Source organism: Lithobates pipiens, unplaced genomic scaffold, assembly GCF_037356315.1.
Source record: "Lithobates pipiens isolate NorthernLeopardFrog02 unplaced genomic scaffold, aLitPip1_a1.2 Scaffold_1, whole genome shotgun sequence".
NCBI classification, from domain to species: domain Eukaryota; kingdom Metazoa; phylum Chordata; class Amphibia; order Anura; family Ranidae; genus Lithobates; species Lithobates pipiens.
Window position 1 is genome coordinate 88,608,714 of NW_027507685.1, and position 15,628 is coordinate 88,624,341.

The following is a 15,628-nucleotide window of genomic DNA, read 5'->3' on the forward strand; positions in this document are numbered from 1 at the left end:
TTTTAATAGGGACCCCCGTATAAAAAGCATAAGGGTCAAGGACCAGTACTGGGTGGCAACGTACTTAGACCCCCGGTACAAACACAAAATGGCGGAAATGTTACCGCCGTCGCAGAGGGCTGTCAGAATGCAGCACTTCCAGGCCTTGCTTCGAGAAATGCTGCATTCTGCTTTTGCGTGCGCTGGCAGAGGAGCAATTCCCACTCCCAGAGAAGGAGTTGCGGGTACCAATCCAACAGCGCCTGCAAGAAGAGGGTGGTTTGAAGATGTGTTGGTGTCTTCGGATATGAGGTCATTCTTTCAGCCGACCCATCGACAGGTGTCATCCGGATCCAGCATCAGGGAACGCCTAGACCGTCAGGTGTCCGACTACATCGGGTTAATGGCCGATGTGGACGCTCTGAGGAGTGATGAACCCCTGGACTACTGGGTGGGCAGGCTTGACCTCTGGCCAGAGCTTGCCCAATTTGCAATCGAACTGTTGGCTTGCCCCTCATCCAGTGTCCTGTCCGAAAGGACGTTCAGCGTAGCAGGGGGGATCGTGACCGATAAGCGCACTCGCCTAGCTCACGACAGTGTTAACTACCTCACATTTCTAAAAATGAATGAGGCATGGATCTCGGAGGAATTCAACACATGTGACCAGTAGACCATGTATATGTCTATAAACAATTTTTTTAATCAAGCACACAGACCTTCTTTCTTCATTTGGCTCACTTCCTTGTCCCAAAAAAGCACACCGTACTATATGCCCCTACCCTCCTCTTTGAAGAGGTTGAGCGGTGTCATATTTCTACTGGGGCTGCTTATGAGGGGATCACACCATCCCTGTGCTGTGCTGACTTCCTCCTGGGGGTTCTTATTATGAGGGGATCACACCATCCCTGTGCTGTGCTGATTTTCTCCTGGGCCTGCTTATTATGAGGGGATCACACCATCCCTGTGCTGTGCTGACTTCCTCCTGGGGGTTCTTATTATGAGGGGATCACACCATCCCTGTGCTGTGCTGATTTTCTCCTGGGCCTGCTTATTATGAGGGGATCACACCATCCCTGTGCTGACTTACTCCTGGGGGTTCTTATTATGAGGGGATCACACCATCCCTGTGCTGTGCTGACTTCCTCCTGGGGGTTCTTATTATGAGGCGATCACACCATCCCTGTGCTGTGCTGATTTTCTCCTGGGCCTGCTTATTATGAGGGGATCACACCATCCCTGTGCTGTGCTGACTTACACCTGGGGGTTCTTATTATGAGGGGATCACACCATCCCTGTGCTGTGCTGATTTTCTCCAGGGCCTGCTTATTATGAGGGGATCACACCATCCCTGTGCTGTGCTGATTTTCTCCTGGGCCTGCTTATTATGAGGGGATCACACCATCCCTGTGCTGTGCTGACTTCCTCCTGGGGGTTCTTATTATGAGGGGATCACACCATCCCTGTGCTGTGGTGATTTTCTCCTGGGCCTGCTTATTATGAGGGGATCACACCATCCCTGTGCTATGCTGACTTACTCCTGGGGGTTCTTATTATGAGGAGATCACACCATCCCTGTGATGTGCTGAGCTGATTTTCTCCTGGGCCTGCTTATTATGAGGGGATCACACCATCCCTGTGCTGTGCTGATTTTCTCCTGGGCCTGCTTATTATGAGGGGATCACACCATCCCTGTGCTGTGCTGACTTCCTCCTGGGGGTTCTTATTATGAGGGGATCACACCATCCCTGTGCTGTGCTGACTTCCTCCTGGGGGTTCTTATTATGAGGGGATCACACCATCCCTGTGCTGTGCTGATTTTCTCCTGGGCCTGCTTATTATGAGGGGATCACACCATCCCTGTGCTGTGCTGACTTCCTCCTGGGGGTTCTTATTATGAGGGGATCACACCATCCCTGTGCTGTGCTGATTTTCTCCTGGGCCTGCTTATTATGAGGGGATCACACCATCCCTGTGCTGTGCTGATTTTCTCCTGGGCCTGCTTATTATGAGGGGATCACACCATCCCTGTGCTGTGCTGACTTACTCCTGGGGGTTCTTATTATGAGGGGATCACACCATCCCTGTGCTGTGCTGATTTTCTCCTGGGCCTGCTTATTATGAGGGGATCACACCATCCCTGTGCTGTGCTGACTTACTCCTGGGGGGTTCTTATTATGAGGGGATCACACCATCCCTGTGCTGTGCTGACTTCCTCCTGGGGCTGCTTACGGTGCTGCTGTCAGTGCTGTATATCACGGTGCTGGTGTGAGTGCTTAATGTCACGCTGCTGATGTCAGTGCTCTCTATCACGGTGCTGCTGTCAGTGCTGTATATCACGGTGCTGATGTCAGTGCTGTATGTCACGCTTCTTATGTCAGTGCTCTCTATCACGGTGCTGCTATCAGTGCTGTATATCACGGTGCTGGTGTGAGTGATTTATGTCACGCTGCTGATGTCAGTGCTCTCTATCACGTTGTTGCTGTCAATGCTGTATGTCACGGTGCTGGTGTTAATGCTTTATGTCACTCTGCTGATGTTAGTGCTCTCTATCACGGTGCTGGTGTCAGATGATTATCACGGTGCAGGTGTCATTGCTGTATGTGACGCTGCTGGTGATCATCTCCTGCACCCTCTTCTTTGCCTACCCTGGTCCCTGACCTTCCCTCTCCTCCATTGCCTTCATGCGCTCCACAGTCCTGAATTGTCAGAACAATTTCCCATATAAAAAAAGAATGCTTGTAGTTATCGATCCCAAATTCACCTCATACATGTGTTATGTCATTGGCCATGTGGTGGGACTATGTTTGCCCAGCTAATAATTATTTTGTGGCTGCAAATTTGACCTATAGGTTTGCGAAGTTCGCCTCCCATTGAAGTCAGTGGGGCCCGCCGCGAACGTTCCGTTTCGCGAACTATCGGCCGTTCGCGGTCCGCGTTCGCGAAACGTCCTGTTGGAAGTTCGTCCATCACTAGGTGCCTGAAACATGTTAGCCAGCAGGGGCTCCTGTATGGTCTCCCCTACGATCTGAGGATTGCTGGCCCCAGGACTGTATAGCCACGTGATCTATTCAAGTGTTTTTTTTATTACTGCATGCTTGTGAGTAGTTTTTTATCTTTTTACATAATTAATATACTTGGGATAATGCACAAGGCTGCTTCACCCTCTCTTCTTTTTTTTATCTTTCTAATGCAATAAGGACATTCCCAGTCCTAGAGGGCAGCATAGCCAGAAACATCATCCATTAAGGAGTGGATCATACCGCATAAATAGGCTGGTCATTATACTTATGTGTAAGGCCGCGTACACACGGGCGGATTGTCTGCCCAACTTAGTCCGCCGAAACACATTTGAGCGGACAGTCCGCTCGTGTGTGGGCTTCAGCGGACTTTTTCAGCGGACAGTCTGACGAACAAAGTCTTACGGAATTTCCGTAAGATTGTCCGTCCAAACTTGGTTTGAGCGGACAGTCCGACCGTGTGTGTGCCAGTCCGCTGTACTTTTGAAATGAGCGGACTTTTCCCGCCCGGAGAAAAGTCTGCTCATTTCGAGCGGGTATCCAGGTAGGCGGAGCACGCCTGGTATGGACTTAAAGGGGAACCCAACGCCGAAAATATCGGCGTGGGGGTGCCCCCCAAGTCCACAACAGACCCTTGTCCGAGCACGCTACCCGGCCGGCCAGGAAAGGGGGGCGAGCGAGCGCCCCCCCCCCCCTCCTGAGCAGTACCAGGCCGCGTACCCTCAACATGGGGGGTGCCTTGGGGAAGGGGGGGGCGCGCGGCCCCCCCACCCCAAAGCACCTTGTCCCCATGTTGATGAGGACAAGGGCCTCTTCCCGACAACCCTGGCCGTTGGTTGTCGGGGTCTGCGGGCGGGGGGCTTATCGGAATCCGGGAGCCCCCTTTAATAAGGGGGCCCCCGGATACCGGCCCCCCACCCTATGTGAATGAGTATGGGGTACAATGTACCCCTACCCATTCACCTGTAAAATAAAAGTACCAAAAAAAAACACAACACACGAGATAAAATATTTTATTGCACAGCTCCGGGGGGTCTTCCGTCTTCGGGGGTCTTCTCGCCGGACTCCTCCGCTATCTTCTTGTAGCTCTTTTGCTAGCGGAGGAGTCCGGCTTTCTTCCTCCCTGCCACCGGCCTCTTCTCCCGACTTCGGGGGTCTTGTCCCCCTCTTCGGTTCTTCTGCCGGGCCACCGCGCCTTCTTATAGCTCTTTTACAGGCGGTGGCCCGGTCTTCTGTCGCCGCTGTCGCCGCCGCCTTCCGTTCTTCTTCTTCTTCTTCTTCTTCTTCTTCTTCTTCTTCTTCTTCTCCAGGAGATGTTGCCTCGACGATCTCTCCGGCCGGAATACCAGAGCCGCGCTGCGCGGCCACTTATATAGTGACAATGGGGCGGTGTCACATGGTATATGTCACATGGGTTGGTGTCACATGGTGACCCCGCCCCCTTACGATGTCATAGTCCCCATGTGACATCAACCCATGTGACCAACCCACGTGACATATACCATGTGACTCCGCCCCATTGTCACTATATAAGTGGCCGCGCAGCGCGGCCCTGGCATTCCTGCCGGAGAGATCGTCGAGGCAACATCTCCTGGAGGAGAAGAAGAAGAAGAAGAAGAAGAAGAACGGAAGGCGGCGGCGACAGCGGCGACAGAAGACCGGGCCACCGCCTGTAAAAGAGCTATAAGAAGGCGCGGTGGCCCGGCAGAAGAACCGAAGAGGGGGACAAGACCCCCGAAGTCGGGAGAAGAGGCCGGCGGCGGGGAGGAAGAAAGCCGGACTCCTCCGCTAGCAAAAGAGCTACAAGAAGATAGCGGAGGAGTCCGGCGAGAAGATCCCCGAAGACGGAAGACCCCCGGAGCTGTGCAATAAAATATTTTATCGTGTGTGTTGTGTTTTTTTTTGGTACTTTTATTTTACAGGTGAATGGGTAGGGGTACATTGTACCCCATACTCATTCACATAGGGTGGGGGGCCGGTATTCGGGGGCCCCCTTATTAAAGGGGGCTCCCGGATTCCGATAAGCCCCCCGCCCGCAGACCCCGACAACCAACGGCCAGGGTTGTCGGGAAGAGGCCCTTGTCCTCATCAACATGGGGACAAGGTGCTTTGGGGTGGGGGGGCCGCGCGCCCCCCCCCTTCCCCAAGGCACCCCCCATGTTGAGGGCACGCGGCCTGGTACAGCTCAGGAGGGGGGGGGGGCGCTCGCTCGCCCCCCTTTCCTGGCCGGCCGGGTAGCGTGCTCGGACAAGGGTCTGTTGTGGACTTGGGGGGCACCCCCACGCCGATTTTTTCCGGCGTTGGGGTTCCCCTTTAAGTCCATTCCAGGCGGCGGGGCCAGCGACGTCTCCTTCGCGGGCCCCGCCTACCTGGAGACGCGCTTGAAATGAGCAGACTTTTCTCCGCGTGTGTGGGCGAGTCCGTTCATTTCAAAAGTAGAACGGATTGTATGGCGGACTTAGTCCGCCGTAAAAGTGCCGTGTGTGGGCAAGTCCGTTCATTCAAGTTTGGACGGACTGTCTGTCGGATTGTCTGACGAACTTAGTTGGCCAGACAATCCGCCCGTGTGCACGCGGCCTAAGAGTGTTTGTCTCTTTGCTGTTTAAAATTGCGTGCGCCCGTGAAACATTTTATCAGCGCAACCATTTAGAAAACGCCAAAGTTCTGTATAAGATACACCAAAGTTTTAAGGTACACAAAAGAAATGTTTTACCAATTTATTGGTAAAATATAAAAGATGAGGTTGCACCAAGTAAATAGACACCCAACAAGTCAAGCCTTAAAATGACTTGTGCTAATATGTTTCACGGACGCAACAGTTTATGAAACGCAAAATTTCAGTAAAAATACACTAGTTAAGTTAAATTTATGGTAGACAAATGCAATAATTTATTCACCATTTGGTAAAATATAAAAGATGAGGTTGCACTGAGTAAATAGATACCCAACATGTCAAGCCTTAAAAGTGCGTGCCCCCTGTGAAACATTATACTAGCTCAATGGTTTATGAAACAAAACATTTAAGTGAAAAATATATTACAGTTTTCATTTTAGGATACACAAATGCAACATTTTACTTTTTGGTAAAATATAAAAGATGAGGCTGCACCGAGTAAATAAATACCAAAAATGTCAAGCTTTATAATTGCGAAATATTATGTTAGCACGATGGTTTATGAAACGCAACATTTCTGTAAGAAACATATTAAAGTTAATTTTGGGGTATATAAACACAACATTTTACCTATTTTACTTTGTAAAATATGAAAGATGAGGCTGCACCGAGTAAATAAATACCAAACATGTCAGGCCTTATAATTGCGAATTGCGATCCGCCTCCGCACGGCGGTTTATGAAACGTAAAATTTCAGTAGGATAAACCCTAAAGTTAATTTTGGGGTAAACGAGCACAATATTTTAATCCACTTTTTGGTAATCTACATAAGATGAGGTTGCATCGAGTGAATAGATACCCAATACGCCAAGTCTTAAAATTGCATGTGCCCATGAAACATTATATTAGCGCAACGGTTTATAAAACGCTAAATTCTAGTACGAATACACTAAAGGTAATTTTAAGGTAACACAATATTTTACCACTTTTATGGTAAAATATAAAAGATGAGGTTGCACCGAGTAAACAGATACCCAACGTGTCAAGCCCTAAAATTGCATGCGCCTAGCAAACGTTAAACTTCAGTGCCCTATATTTTCCATAGGCAGCATTTCAAATGCCCCTACAGCTCATCAATTTAGAGTTAACCATGAATAATGGGCTTGGAATGATTGACATCACTCTGGCATGGTGATGTGCAGCGCAATCAACATTTTTGTGTGTGCATGTATGTCGTGTGGGGGGGGGGGGGGGGGGCTCAAACATTTTATTTTGGGGGGGGATATTAAGTGCTTGGATGTAGCTTTCAATTTTTACATTTAAAATTTTATTTTTCATCACATAAGGGACAAAAAGTTTCCTATGTGATGCATTTTTTCTCTTTAAGGTGACCTCAGGAGTCAGTGGTTAAAGCTGAACTCCAGATATAAAAGACAAAATATAATTATTTTTTATGTGACTCTGTGAAGAAGAAGCAGTTCAAGGTTTCTATTAGTTGTGCTGCAGTGCTAACATAGAGCACGCTGATAGTAGTATATAGCAGAGGGATGAGCTTATCCATCTGCTGCTTTTCCTTTTTAATTATCCAATCAAAGGTTGGGGAAGAGACAAGACCTTAAAGTGTTACTGACCTGCAGAAGAAAAAACTCAGGTCTTCTATCGTGCCAGATGGGGTAGAGCTGTGTAAATCTCAGGACTCTGTGGATAGAAATAATAATCTTTTGGCAGGCAAGACAACTTCCATATATGTATTTGAGCAGATATATTGGTATTTGTCCATCCTGTCCCAGGACTGCACAGCCAGGAGAATGACACCACTTACAGTTAGGGCCCCACCTCCACCCTCCAGCCTTTAACTCGACAGCGAAAGAGCAGCAGCAGACCATCCCATGTTCAATCTGATCTCTCCTCCCATCACACCTGATGGTTCTCATTGTCTCCCCCTGCCTCTCACATTCTGCTGTACAGGTGACTTCAAGCTGCTGATACCAAGTCAGGTACTTATATTAGAAAAAAAAAAAAAATTAATAATTTATTATTAGAGGCGCATGGATTTGCCTCTTTTTATATTTGGTCAGCTGTAACTGACAAGGCACAGGTAGCATAGAAGATAGAGCAAATAAATCTGAAGAATGCGACTTGGAAAATACAGTTAGATAAATATAGAATGTAGACAGAATATAACTATAGAATATGAATATGTCGCCCTTCATGAGATTCTGTATGTCATTCCTCATTCTAGGTCAGCCGTTCAAACTGGATCCTAAATTTGCTCACAAGAAGCTAAAGATATCGAATGACGGAATGCAGATGGAAAAAGAAGAGAGCTCCCTGAAGAAGAGCCACACACCTGAGCGGTTCAGCGGGACGGGCTGCTACGGGGCAACAGGGAATGTCTTCATTGACAGCGGGTGTCATTACTGGGAAGTAGCTGTTGGAAATTCTACCTGGTAAGTTGATTGAGCAGTACCATGGGACCTTGAAGTATTCTTATATATACAGCTGTCATGATCAGAGAGGCACACCAGTGTGACATGGACATATGCAACCTGATGGCTGCATAGGACTTCTTCCATAAGAAGTATTTAATGCAACATTTCTCAACTGGTTTACTGTGGAGGAACCCTTAACAGGGTTTTCAGGTCTCAGAGAACCCTCAATAAAATGATTAGGTCTGCAACTCAAAGCGTGATCAGTAAGATTGTAAAGAGTTAAAGAATTTACATAACCCCTCCGCCACTTACACAGTTGGTCAGTTGAAAAGCACCTCCTTACACAGAAGGTCAATAGAGAAGTAACCCTTAACTCTGGTGGTCAGCAGAGAAAAGTGTCCCCTTTAAGGACCAGTAGTGAAAAACCCCTTACATTGGTGACTAGCAGAGAAAAGCTCCCTTGCATTGGAGGTTAGTAGAGAAGTGACTCCTTATGCTGGTGGTCATTGGAGAGATGCTCCCTTACACTGGTAAAGAACCCCCTTACATTGGTGGTCAGCAGAGAAGTGCCCCCTTATATTGGTGACCAGTAGATATGAGCTCCCTTACACTCTCCTTTTACACTGAAGGTCAATGGAGAAGTGTCCTCTTACATTGATTGTTAACATGGAAGAGTCCTCTTACATTGGTGGTAAGTGGAGAATGGCCCCATATATTAGTAGTCGTTGAATAAGGACTTCTTACCATTATGGTTAGTGAGAGAAATGTCCCATTACATTGGGGTTTAGTGGAGATGGGCCCCCTTACATTGGTGACCAGTGAAGAAGAGCTCCCTTACATTGATGGTCAGTTGAGAAGTGTCCCCTTACACTGGTGTCCCCTTTGGTGACCAGTGGAAAAAAGCCTCCTTACATCGGTGACTAGTGTAGAAGAGCAACCTTGCATTGGTGGTCAACAGAGAATTGTCCCCTTATGTTGGTGGTCATTGAAGAAGTGCTCCTTTACAATGGTAAAGAGCCCCCTTATATTGGTGACCAGTAGAGAAGAGCTCCCTTACATTGGAGAAGTTCCTCTTACACTAAAGGACAATGGAGAAGTGTCCTCCTTCATTAATGGTAAACGGAGAAGGGTCCTCTTTTATTGGTGGTAAGTGGAGATCGGCCCCATATATTAGTATGTTACAGTTATTAGTTACAATGATGGTTAGTGAGAGAAATGTCCCATTACACTGGGTTTAGTGGAGATGGGCTCCCTTACATTGGTGGCCAGTGGAGAAATATTCTCTACCAATGTAAGGGTGTCTTTATCCAATGATCAGCCATGTAAGAGGATCTTTCTCCAATTATGACCAATGTAAGGAGCCACTTCAGCACTGGCTACCAGTGTAAGAGTGTCCTTTTCCTCTGATCACCTATGTACAGTAAGTCAAGTAAGTGGTTTCTTACATTGGTGACCAGTAAAAAAGAATCACCTTACATTGATGGTCAATGAAGAAGGACCTTCTTAATTGGTGGACAGTGGAGAAGCTCCCCTTACACTGAAAGTCAGTGGTGTAGTGTCCTCTTAGATTGATGTTCAATGGAGAAGGGTCCTCTTACATTGGTGGTAAGTGTAAAAGGGACCCATATATTAGTAGTCTGTGTATAAGTGCTCCCTACAATGATGGTTAGTAAGAGAAATTTCCCATTACATTGGAATTTAGTGGAGATGGGCCCCCTTACAATGGTGACCAAGTGAGATGGGCCCCCTTATGCTGGTGGCCAGTGGAGAAAGGTGCTCTACTCAATGTCTTTCTCCAATGATCACCCATATAAGAGGACCTTTTTCTACTGATGACTAATGTAAGGGGGACCATATCCATTGGTCACCATTTTAAGGGGGCCCATCTCCACTAAACCCCAATGTAATGGGAAAATTTCTCTCAACATCATTGTAAGGAGTACTTCTTCACTGACTACTAATATATGGGCCCTTCTCCACTTACCACCAAGGTAAGAGGACTCTTCTCCATTGAACATCAATCTAAGAGGCCACTTCTGCACTGACTGCCAGTGTAAGGGTGTCCTTTTCTACTGATCACCCATATAAGCCATTGAAGAAATGGCTTCTAACATTGGTGGTCAGTGGAGAAGGGACCCCTTGCACTGATGGACAATGAAGAAGGGCCAACTTACATTGGTTGTCAGTGCAGATGGGTCCCCTTACATTGGTGATCAGTGGAGCAAGGCCAGCTTACATTGGTAGGCAACCTCTGGAGGCACTCTAGGGGAGGAACCAGGGAATGTCAAATATAAGGGGATTAAACTTCAGATTTAAATATTATGTCTGATTACAAGATAATGGGAGAGATTTGGCTGTTTATCAGAATGCAGATTCTCACTATAAAATTAATTGTATTATGAAAAATGTACTGTATGTTTCACATAAACAGGGCAAGGGGATATTCCAGGGCAATACATTTTCTGGTCGAGCTGTCTTTTTTTTAAACATGAAACATAAGCATTACCATACCGAGTGGGTGCAGATCTCGGCTATTTTTAGTTTCAGCGATGAGCATATGTTTGAGAAAATATGACTGTACTGACAGATGTTGCAGTTTCTTTTCTTTTTTTTTAATATGGAGAATCCCAATCTGTGCATGAGAAATAAAATTAGAAAAATATGACAGTTTAAAGTAAGTTTAAACCCTAAATGGTGTTTATTTTGTCATGTGCACTGTGTATCGTAAACAGTTGCCGCTTGGTTTTAATGCAATATTCATTTTCACCTTTTGTCCTTGTTTGTCGCATATTGGTGCCAATCTCCTGCAGGCATTTTGCAACCACTCTGTCTACATGCACTGCAGAGGACCCACATCTCCCCCTTCAGGGCCTCACTCCCCCCACGTGTATTTCCATTTAGTTTTTTTTTTATATATATATTTACCTTTTCCAGATGCCTTACATTTGTAGTCGGTGGAGAAGTGGGCAGTAGAGCTGTAGCCTCTTACGTGGGTGGTCAGCGAATAAGTGTCCCTTTACATTGGTGGTGAATCTAGAAGGGTCCCCTTACATTTTTGATCAGTAGTGAAGGGCCCCTTTATATTGATGATCAATGTAGAAGTGTCCCCATACATTGATGAGAGTGAAAGTATTCTCGCGCCTATCAATGTGTCCTAAAACTAGTGAGGTTGCAGCAAAACACCGGCAGGGGTGTAAACCCTCCCCAGATTAAGTGATAGTAATTAAGAAATGGTGTTGCGCTCCGACTAAATAAATCGAATTAAACTAACATATACTCAAGTAACTACCAAGACAGAAATAGAATAAACTGTGAAACTGTATGTTTAAATAAGCTCAGACAATGTGCATAAATACTAAAGTGCAATACACCAGGTCAAATTTTGCACTTGACCAAGAAAGCTTGATATGAGAAATCTTCTATAAATAACAGTGAAATAATATTAAGTATACCCAAATGTATAAATGATATGGCACAAAAAAAAAAAAAAAAAAAACTGAGTGTCGTTATAAAAGTGCAATACAAATCAAAAAATGCACAAAATGCTAATAGCCCATGTGTAGTGTGTCACGTGTATGAACAAAAATGCTAATAGTCCATAAACAGTGAGATATGTGTATGAGCAAAAATTCCAAAAACGAAAATGAGGTGAACTATAGTTATATAGAAAGTATGTCCATTTAGTGGAAAAATGCGTCCATTTGGTGATCAATAAAGCAGTATCCTGCGTGCTCCAAAAACAGGGGGTGGATTCCACCAGTGCTCCTATGCGTATAATATCCTCACACTAGGTGCAGTAATTACCTTACCTTACTGCTGTAAGGTAAACAGCATTTCCAAAGTAACGCTTGTTGTCCAATAATGTAGGTTCAGTAGGTGATGTGATCCTGGACTCTCATTCACCATGGGCACGTTGTAACATGCAGAGAAAGCAAGGGGAACACTCCAATAGTGAAGTACGTATTCACAATTTATTGGATATAAAACGAAGGTAAAGGTACTCACATTTAAAACAATAATTAAAAGCACAACTAAACGAACGCGTGTCACGTTCGCGCTTCCGGACGTCACTTCCGGTGTCCTTACTGGCCAATTGTGTTCCTACGCGTATCGTCAAATGACTTCATCAGGGAATAACAACTGGGAGAAGGCACACAACACCCACTAACTCCTGCAGATGCCTGGGTGGTCATTAGGGGTTCCCGGAGTTATCTGAGGATGTAGAAAAGAGGAGAGCGCCACACCATCCGTGTTTATCGGTTGGTCATCAACCTACCCCTCCTCACAGAGACATGCATACACAGATCAGGGGCGTCTCCTACATACATATCACTGACATCGCTAATGGCACTGTGTGTTCACGTCATCGCGCACGGTTTCAGCAAACTGTTCGTCCGTCGTGTGTGGCCATGTCCGTCCATGCTAAGTTTGAGCGGACTGTTTGCCGAAACTGTTGGACGGACAAAGTTGGGCGAACAGTCCGCGCGTGTGTACGCGGCCTTACTGTATTTTCAGAGTTGATCAGTCTCTGTCCCTCCTGTGGTGATTCCTCCTCAGTGGCCTCTTGGTCGGCTGTTCCTCCGGTTCGCAACCCGAGAGCCTCACGTTGAGCTGCCAAGCTGTTTTGGATCCCAGACAAATCTCTGGCCGAGTTATCTGCACCTGGTCTAATTCAAGTGTCCATGCATGCATGTTTAGAAGGAGTACGCTGACACACACTGTTCAGTGAAAAAACTTCCTTTATTGTTCTGGGCATATAGCCCCCTTTATAGTAGAAGATGACTCATTGTTTGCAAAGCATCATCTTAGGTGTATTCTGTGCTGTCAAGCAGAGATTGGAGGACCCTTATCTAAGGGGTCCTGGCCAGTTTCATCCAGGTTTTCTGCTGATGGCTTGTGGACTCCTGGACTCTCTCCGATGGGAGGGGGGGGTCTCTAGGTGAGGCATTTTGAGTAAGGAGATTCAGCATATATCTTGACATAATAGAAAATAGTCATTTAATCAAAGTATTAAACAATCCATAACAAGACATTGCCCCGATGAGCGGCTGCAGAGATCGGGCGATGTCTCATTGCCTGTAATTAGCGCAATGCTGCACCGATTTCCTGGCGGGCTCTGTACATGTTCCATGCGAACACGCCTGAGCTCATCCTTAGTGACCAGCGTGGAAGCAACCCCTTACATTGATGACCAGAGTAGAAGCGCCCCACCTCACATTGGTGACCAGCGTAGAAGCGCCCCACCTCACATTGGTGACCAGCGTAGAAGCGCCCCACCTCACATTGGTGACCAGCGTAGAAGCGCCCCACCTCACATTGGTGACCAGCGTAGAAGCGCCCGCTTACATTGGTGACCAGCGTAGAAGTGCCCCCCCTTACATTGGTAACCAGCATAGAAGCGCCCCCTTACATCACTGACCAGCGTAGAAGCGCCCCCTTACATTGGTGACCAGCGTAGAAGCGCCCCCTTACATTAGTGACCAGCGTAGAAGCGCCCCCTTACATTGGTGACCAGCGTAGAAGCGGCCCCTTACATCTGTGACCAGCATAGAAGCGCCCCCTTACATATGTGACCAGCGTAGAAGCGCCCCCTTACATCTGTGACCAGCGTAGAAGCGCCCCCTTACATTGGTGACCAGCGTAGAAGCGCCCCCTTACATCTGTGACCAGCGTAGAAGCTCACCCTTACATCGGTGACCAGCGTAGAAGCGCCTCCTTACATTGCTGGTTAGTGGAGAATAAATAAATAATAATCAATAAAATGATTAGGTCTACAACATGATCAGTAGGGTTGTAAAGAATTAGAGTGAATATGAGGTGTACATAACCCCCACCCCTTACATTGCTGGTCAGTGGAAAAGTGCCCCTTTGCACTGGTGGCCAGTGGAGAAGTGTATCCCCTCACATTGGTGATCAGTGGAGAAGCACCCCACTATACTGGTGGCCAGTGGAGATAGGTCCCCTTATATTGATGGTCAGTGAAGGTGTGGCCCCTTGATAATCGGTGGAGACCATTCCCCTTGCATTGGTAAAAAAAGTAAAAGTGTCCTCTTATATTGGTGAACAGTGCACTCGTATATTGGTGATCAGTGGAGAAGTACCCTTACATTGATAATCAGTGGAGATAGGCCTCCTTATATTGGAGGTCAGTAAAGAATTGACCTGTTACATTGGTGGTAAGTGGAAATGGATCCTCTTACATTAGTCATCAGTGGAGACAGGCCGCTTTTATAGATTGGTGGTGAGTGGAAAAATAGCCCCTCACATTGGTTGTCAGTGGAGAAGGGACCCCTTACATTAATGATCAATATAGGCAGGAGATCAATTGACCACTGTTCTCACCTAAATGAACCCTTTCCGAGCGTGCTTTAGAAGCTTTGATTTACATAGCAGCAGCTGTTGCAATTCATAACAATTCCCAGCTGGAATTCACTGGGAATAGCAGCAGAGAAAAGAACAAAAGGGCATAGGGAGTATGCCCTATGTCCTGAGGAAAATTTTAGGGCATAAACTGTACATCTGTCCTCAACTGGTCAAACTAGGTGTAAACCTGATTACTAAAATCTTCTATAGGCTTTAATATATTCAAGGTTTTTTCGTGAAGTGGAACTTCACAGCTCCCAGGGGTTTATTTGGATCATAAATCGCTTTTAACTTGTTAGCTGGTATATTCTGCATTTTAATACCCACCGCCCTGCAAATCCAGAGCTGTCGCATTGTGATCTGCTGTGCAACTGCCGCACAAAGGATCTTGTGCCGCCATCTTGCTTCTGAGGTCATTGGGAGCCAGGCTCTCTCGTCTAGTTTCGGATGCTGTCTTCCCTCCTCCATTCAGAGTGTGAGCCAGTGCCACCTTGGATGGTGTGAATGGAGGGAGGGGGTGGGATGGACTAAGACTATAGAAAAAAAGGTTTAAAAAAATAATTCACTGTTTGTAAGATAAGGTGGGTGGAGGATTTCTATAATGCAATGAAATATTTTGGGGTTAAGGTCATGTGATTGACAGGGTCCATTGTCCTCCTAGGAGCTACTGCTAGCAATGGGAATCCTCGGTGATGTAGAGAGAGGCATGGGCATGGTGACTTGCATGAAGAGAATACACGAAATGCAAGGTGTTGTGGTCATGCGCTTACACTATGTCCTCAGTTTTCTGAGTTGGTGGACTTTGGATGTTATTAAATCAGAAAGAACTGAAAAGAGGTAATGCAAGGGACAACACCATAGAGCAGGCGCTTTGGTGATGGACCTACAGTATGAATACAATGCAAGGTGCTATAGCCATGCACTTACAGTATGTCCTCAGTCTTCTGTGTTGAATGACACCTCTTATGGCAAAAGATAGGTACTGCAAGGGACAACGCCATAGAGCAGGTGCTGTGGTGATTAATTTACGGTATGAATACAATACAAGGAATGCAAAGTGCCATGGTCATGCACTTACAGTATGTCCTCAGTCTTCTGGGTTGATGACTTTGGATGTCATTAAATTTGGAAAACTGAAGAACTCTTGTGGCAAAAGAGAGGTACTGCAGGGGACAACACAATAGAGCAGGTGCTGCGGTTATGCACTTACACTATGAATACAA

At 46.6% G+C, this 15,628-nt stretch overlaps 1 protein-coding gene across 2 annotated transcripts in view; it reads left to right on the top strand.

The window, feature by feature from the left end:
* Nucleotides 1–15,628, top strand: part of LOC143943337 (putative E3 ubiquitin-protein ligase MID2) — a 534,268-nt gene that overhangs the window by 456,271 nt on the left and 62,369 nt on the right. For both annotated transcript variants that reach the window (XM_077465137.1, XM_077465083.1), the window contains one exon: nucleotides 7,853–8,060. In XM_077465137.1, coding sequence (XP_077321263.1) covers nucleotides 7,853–8,060 — 208 coding nt within the window. The remainder of the gene's footprint in view (nucleotides 1–7,852; nucleotides 8,061–15,628) is intronic.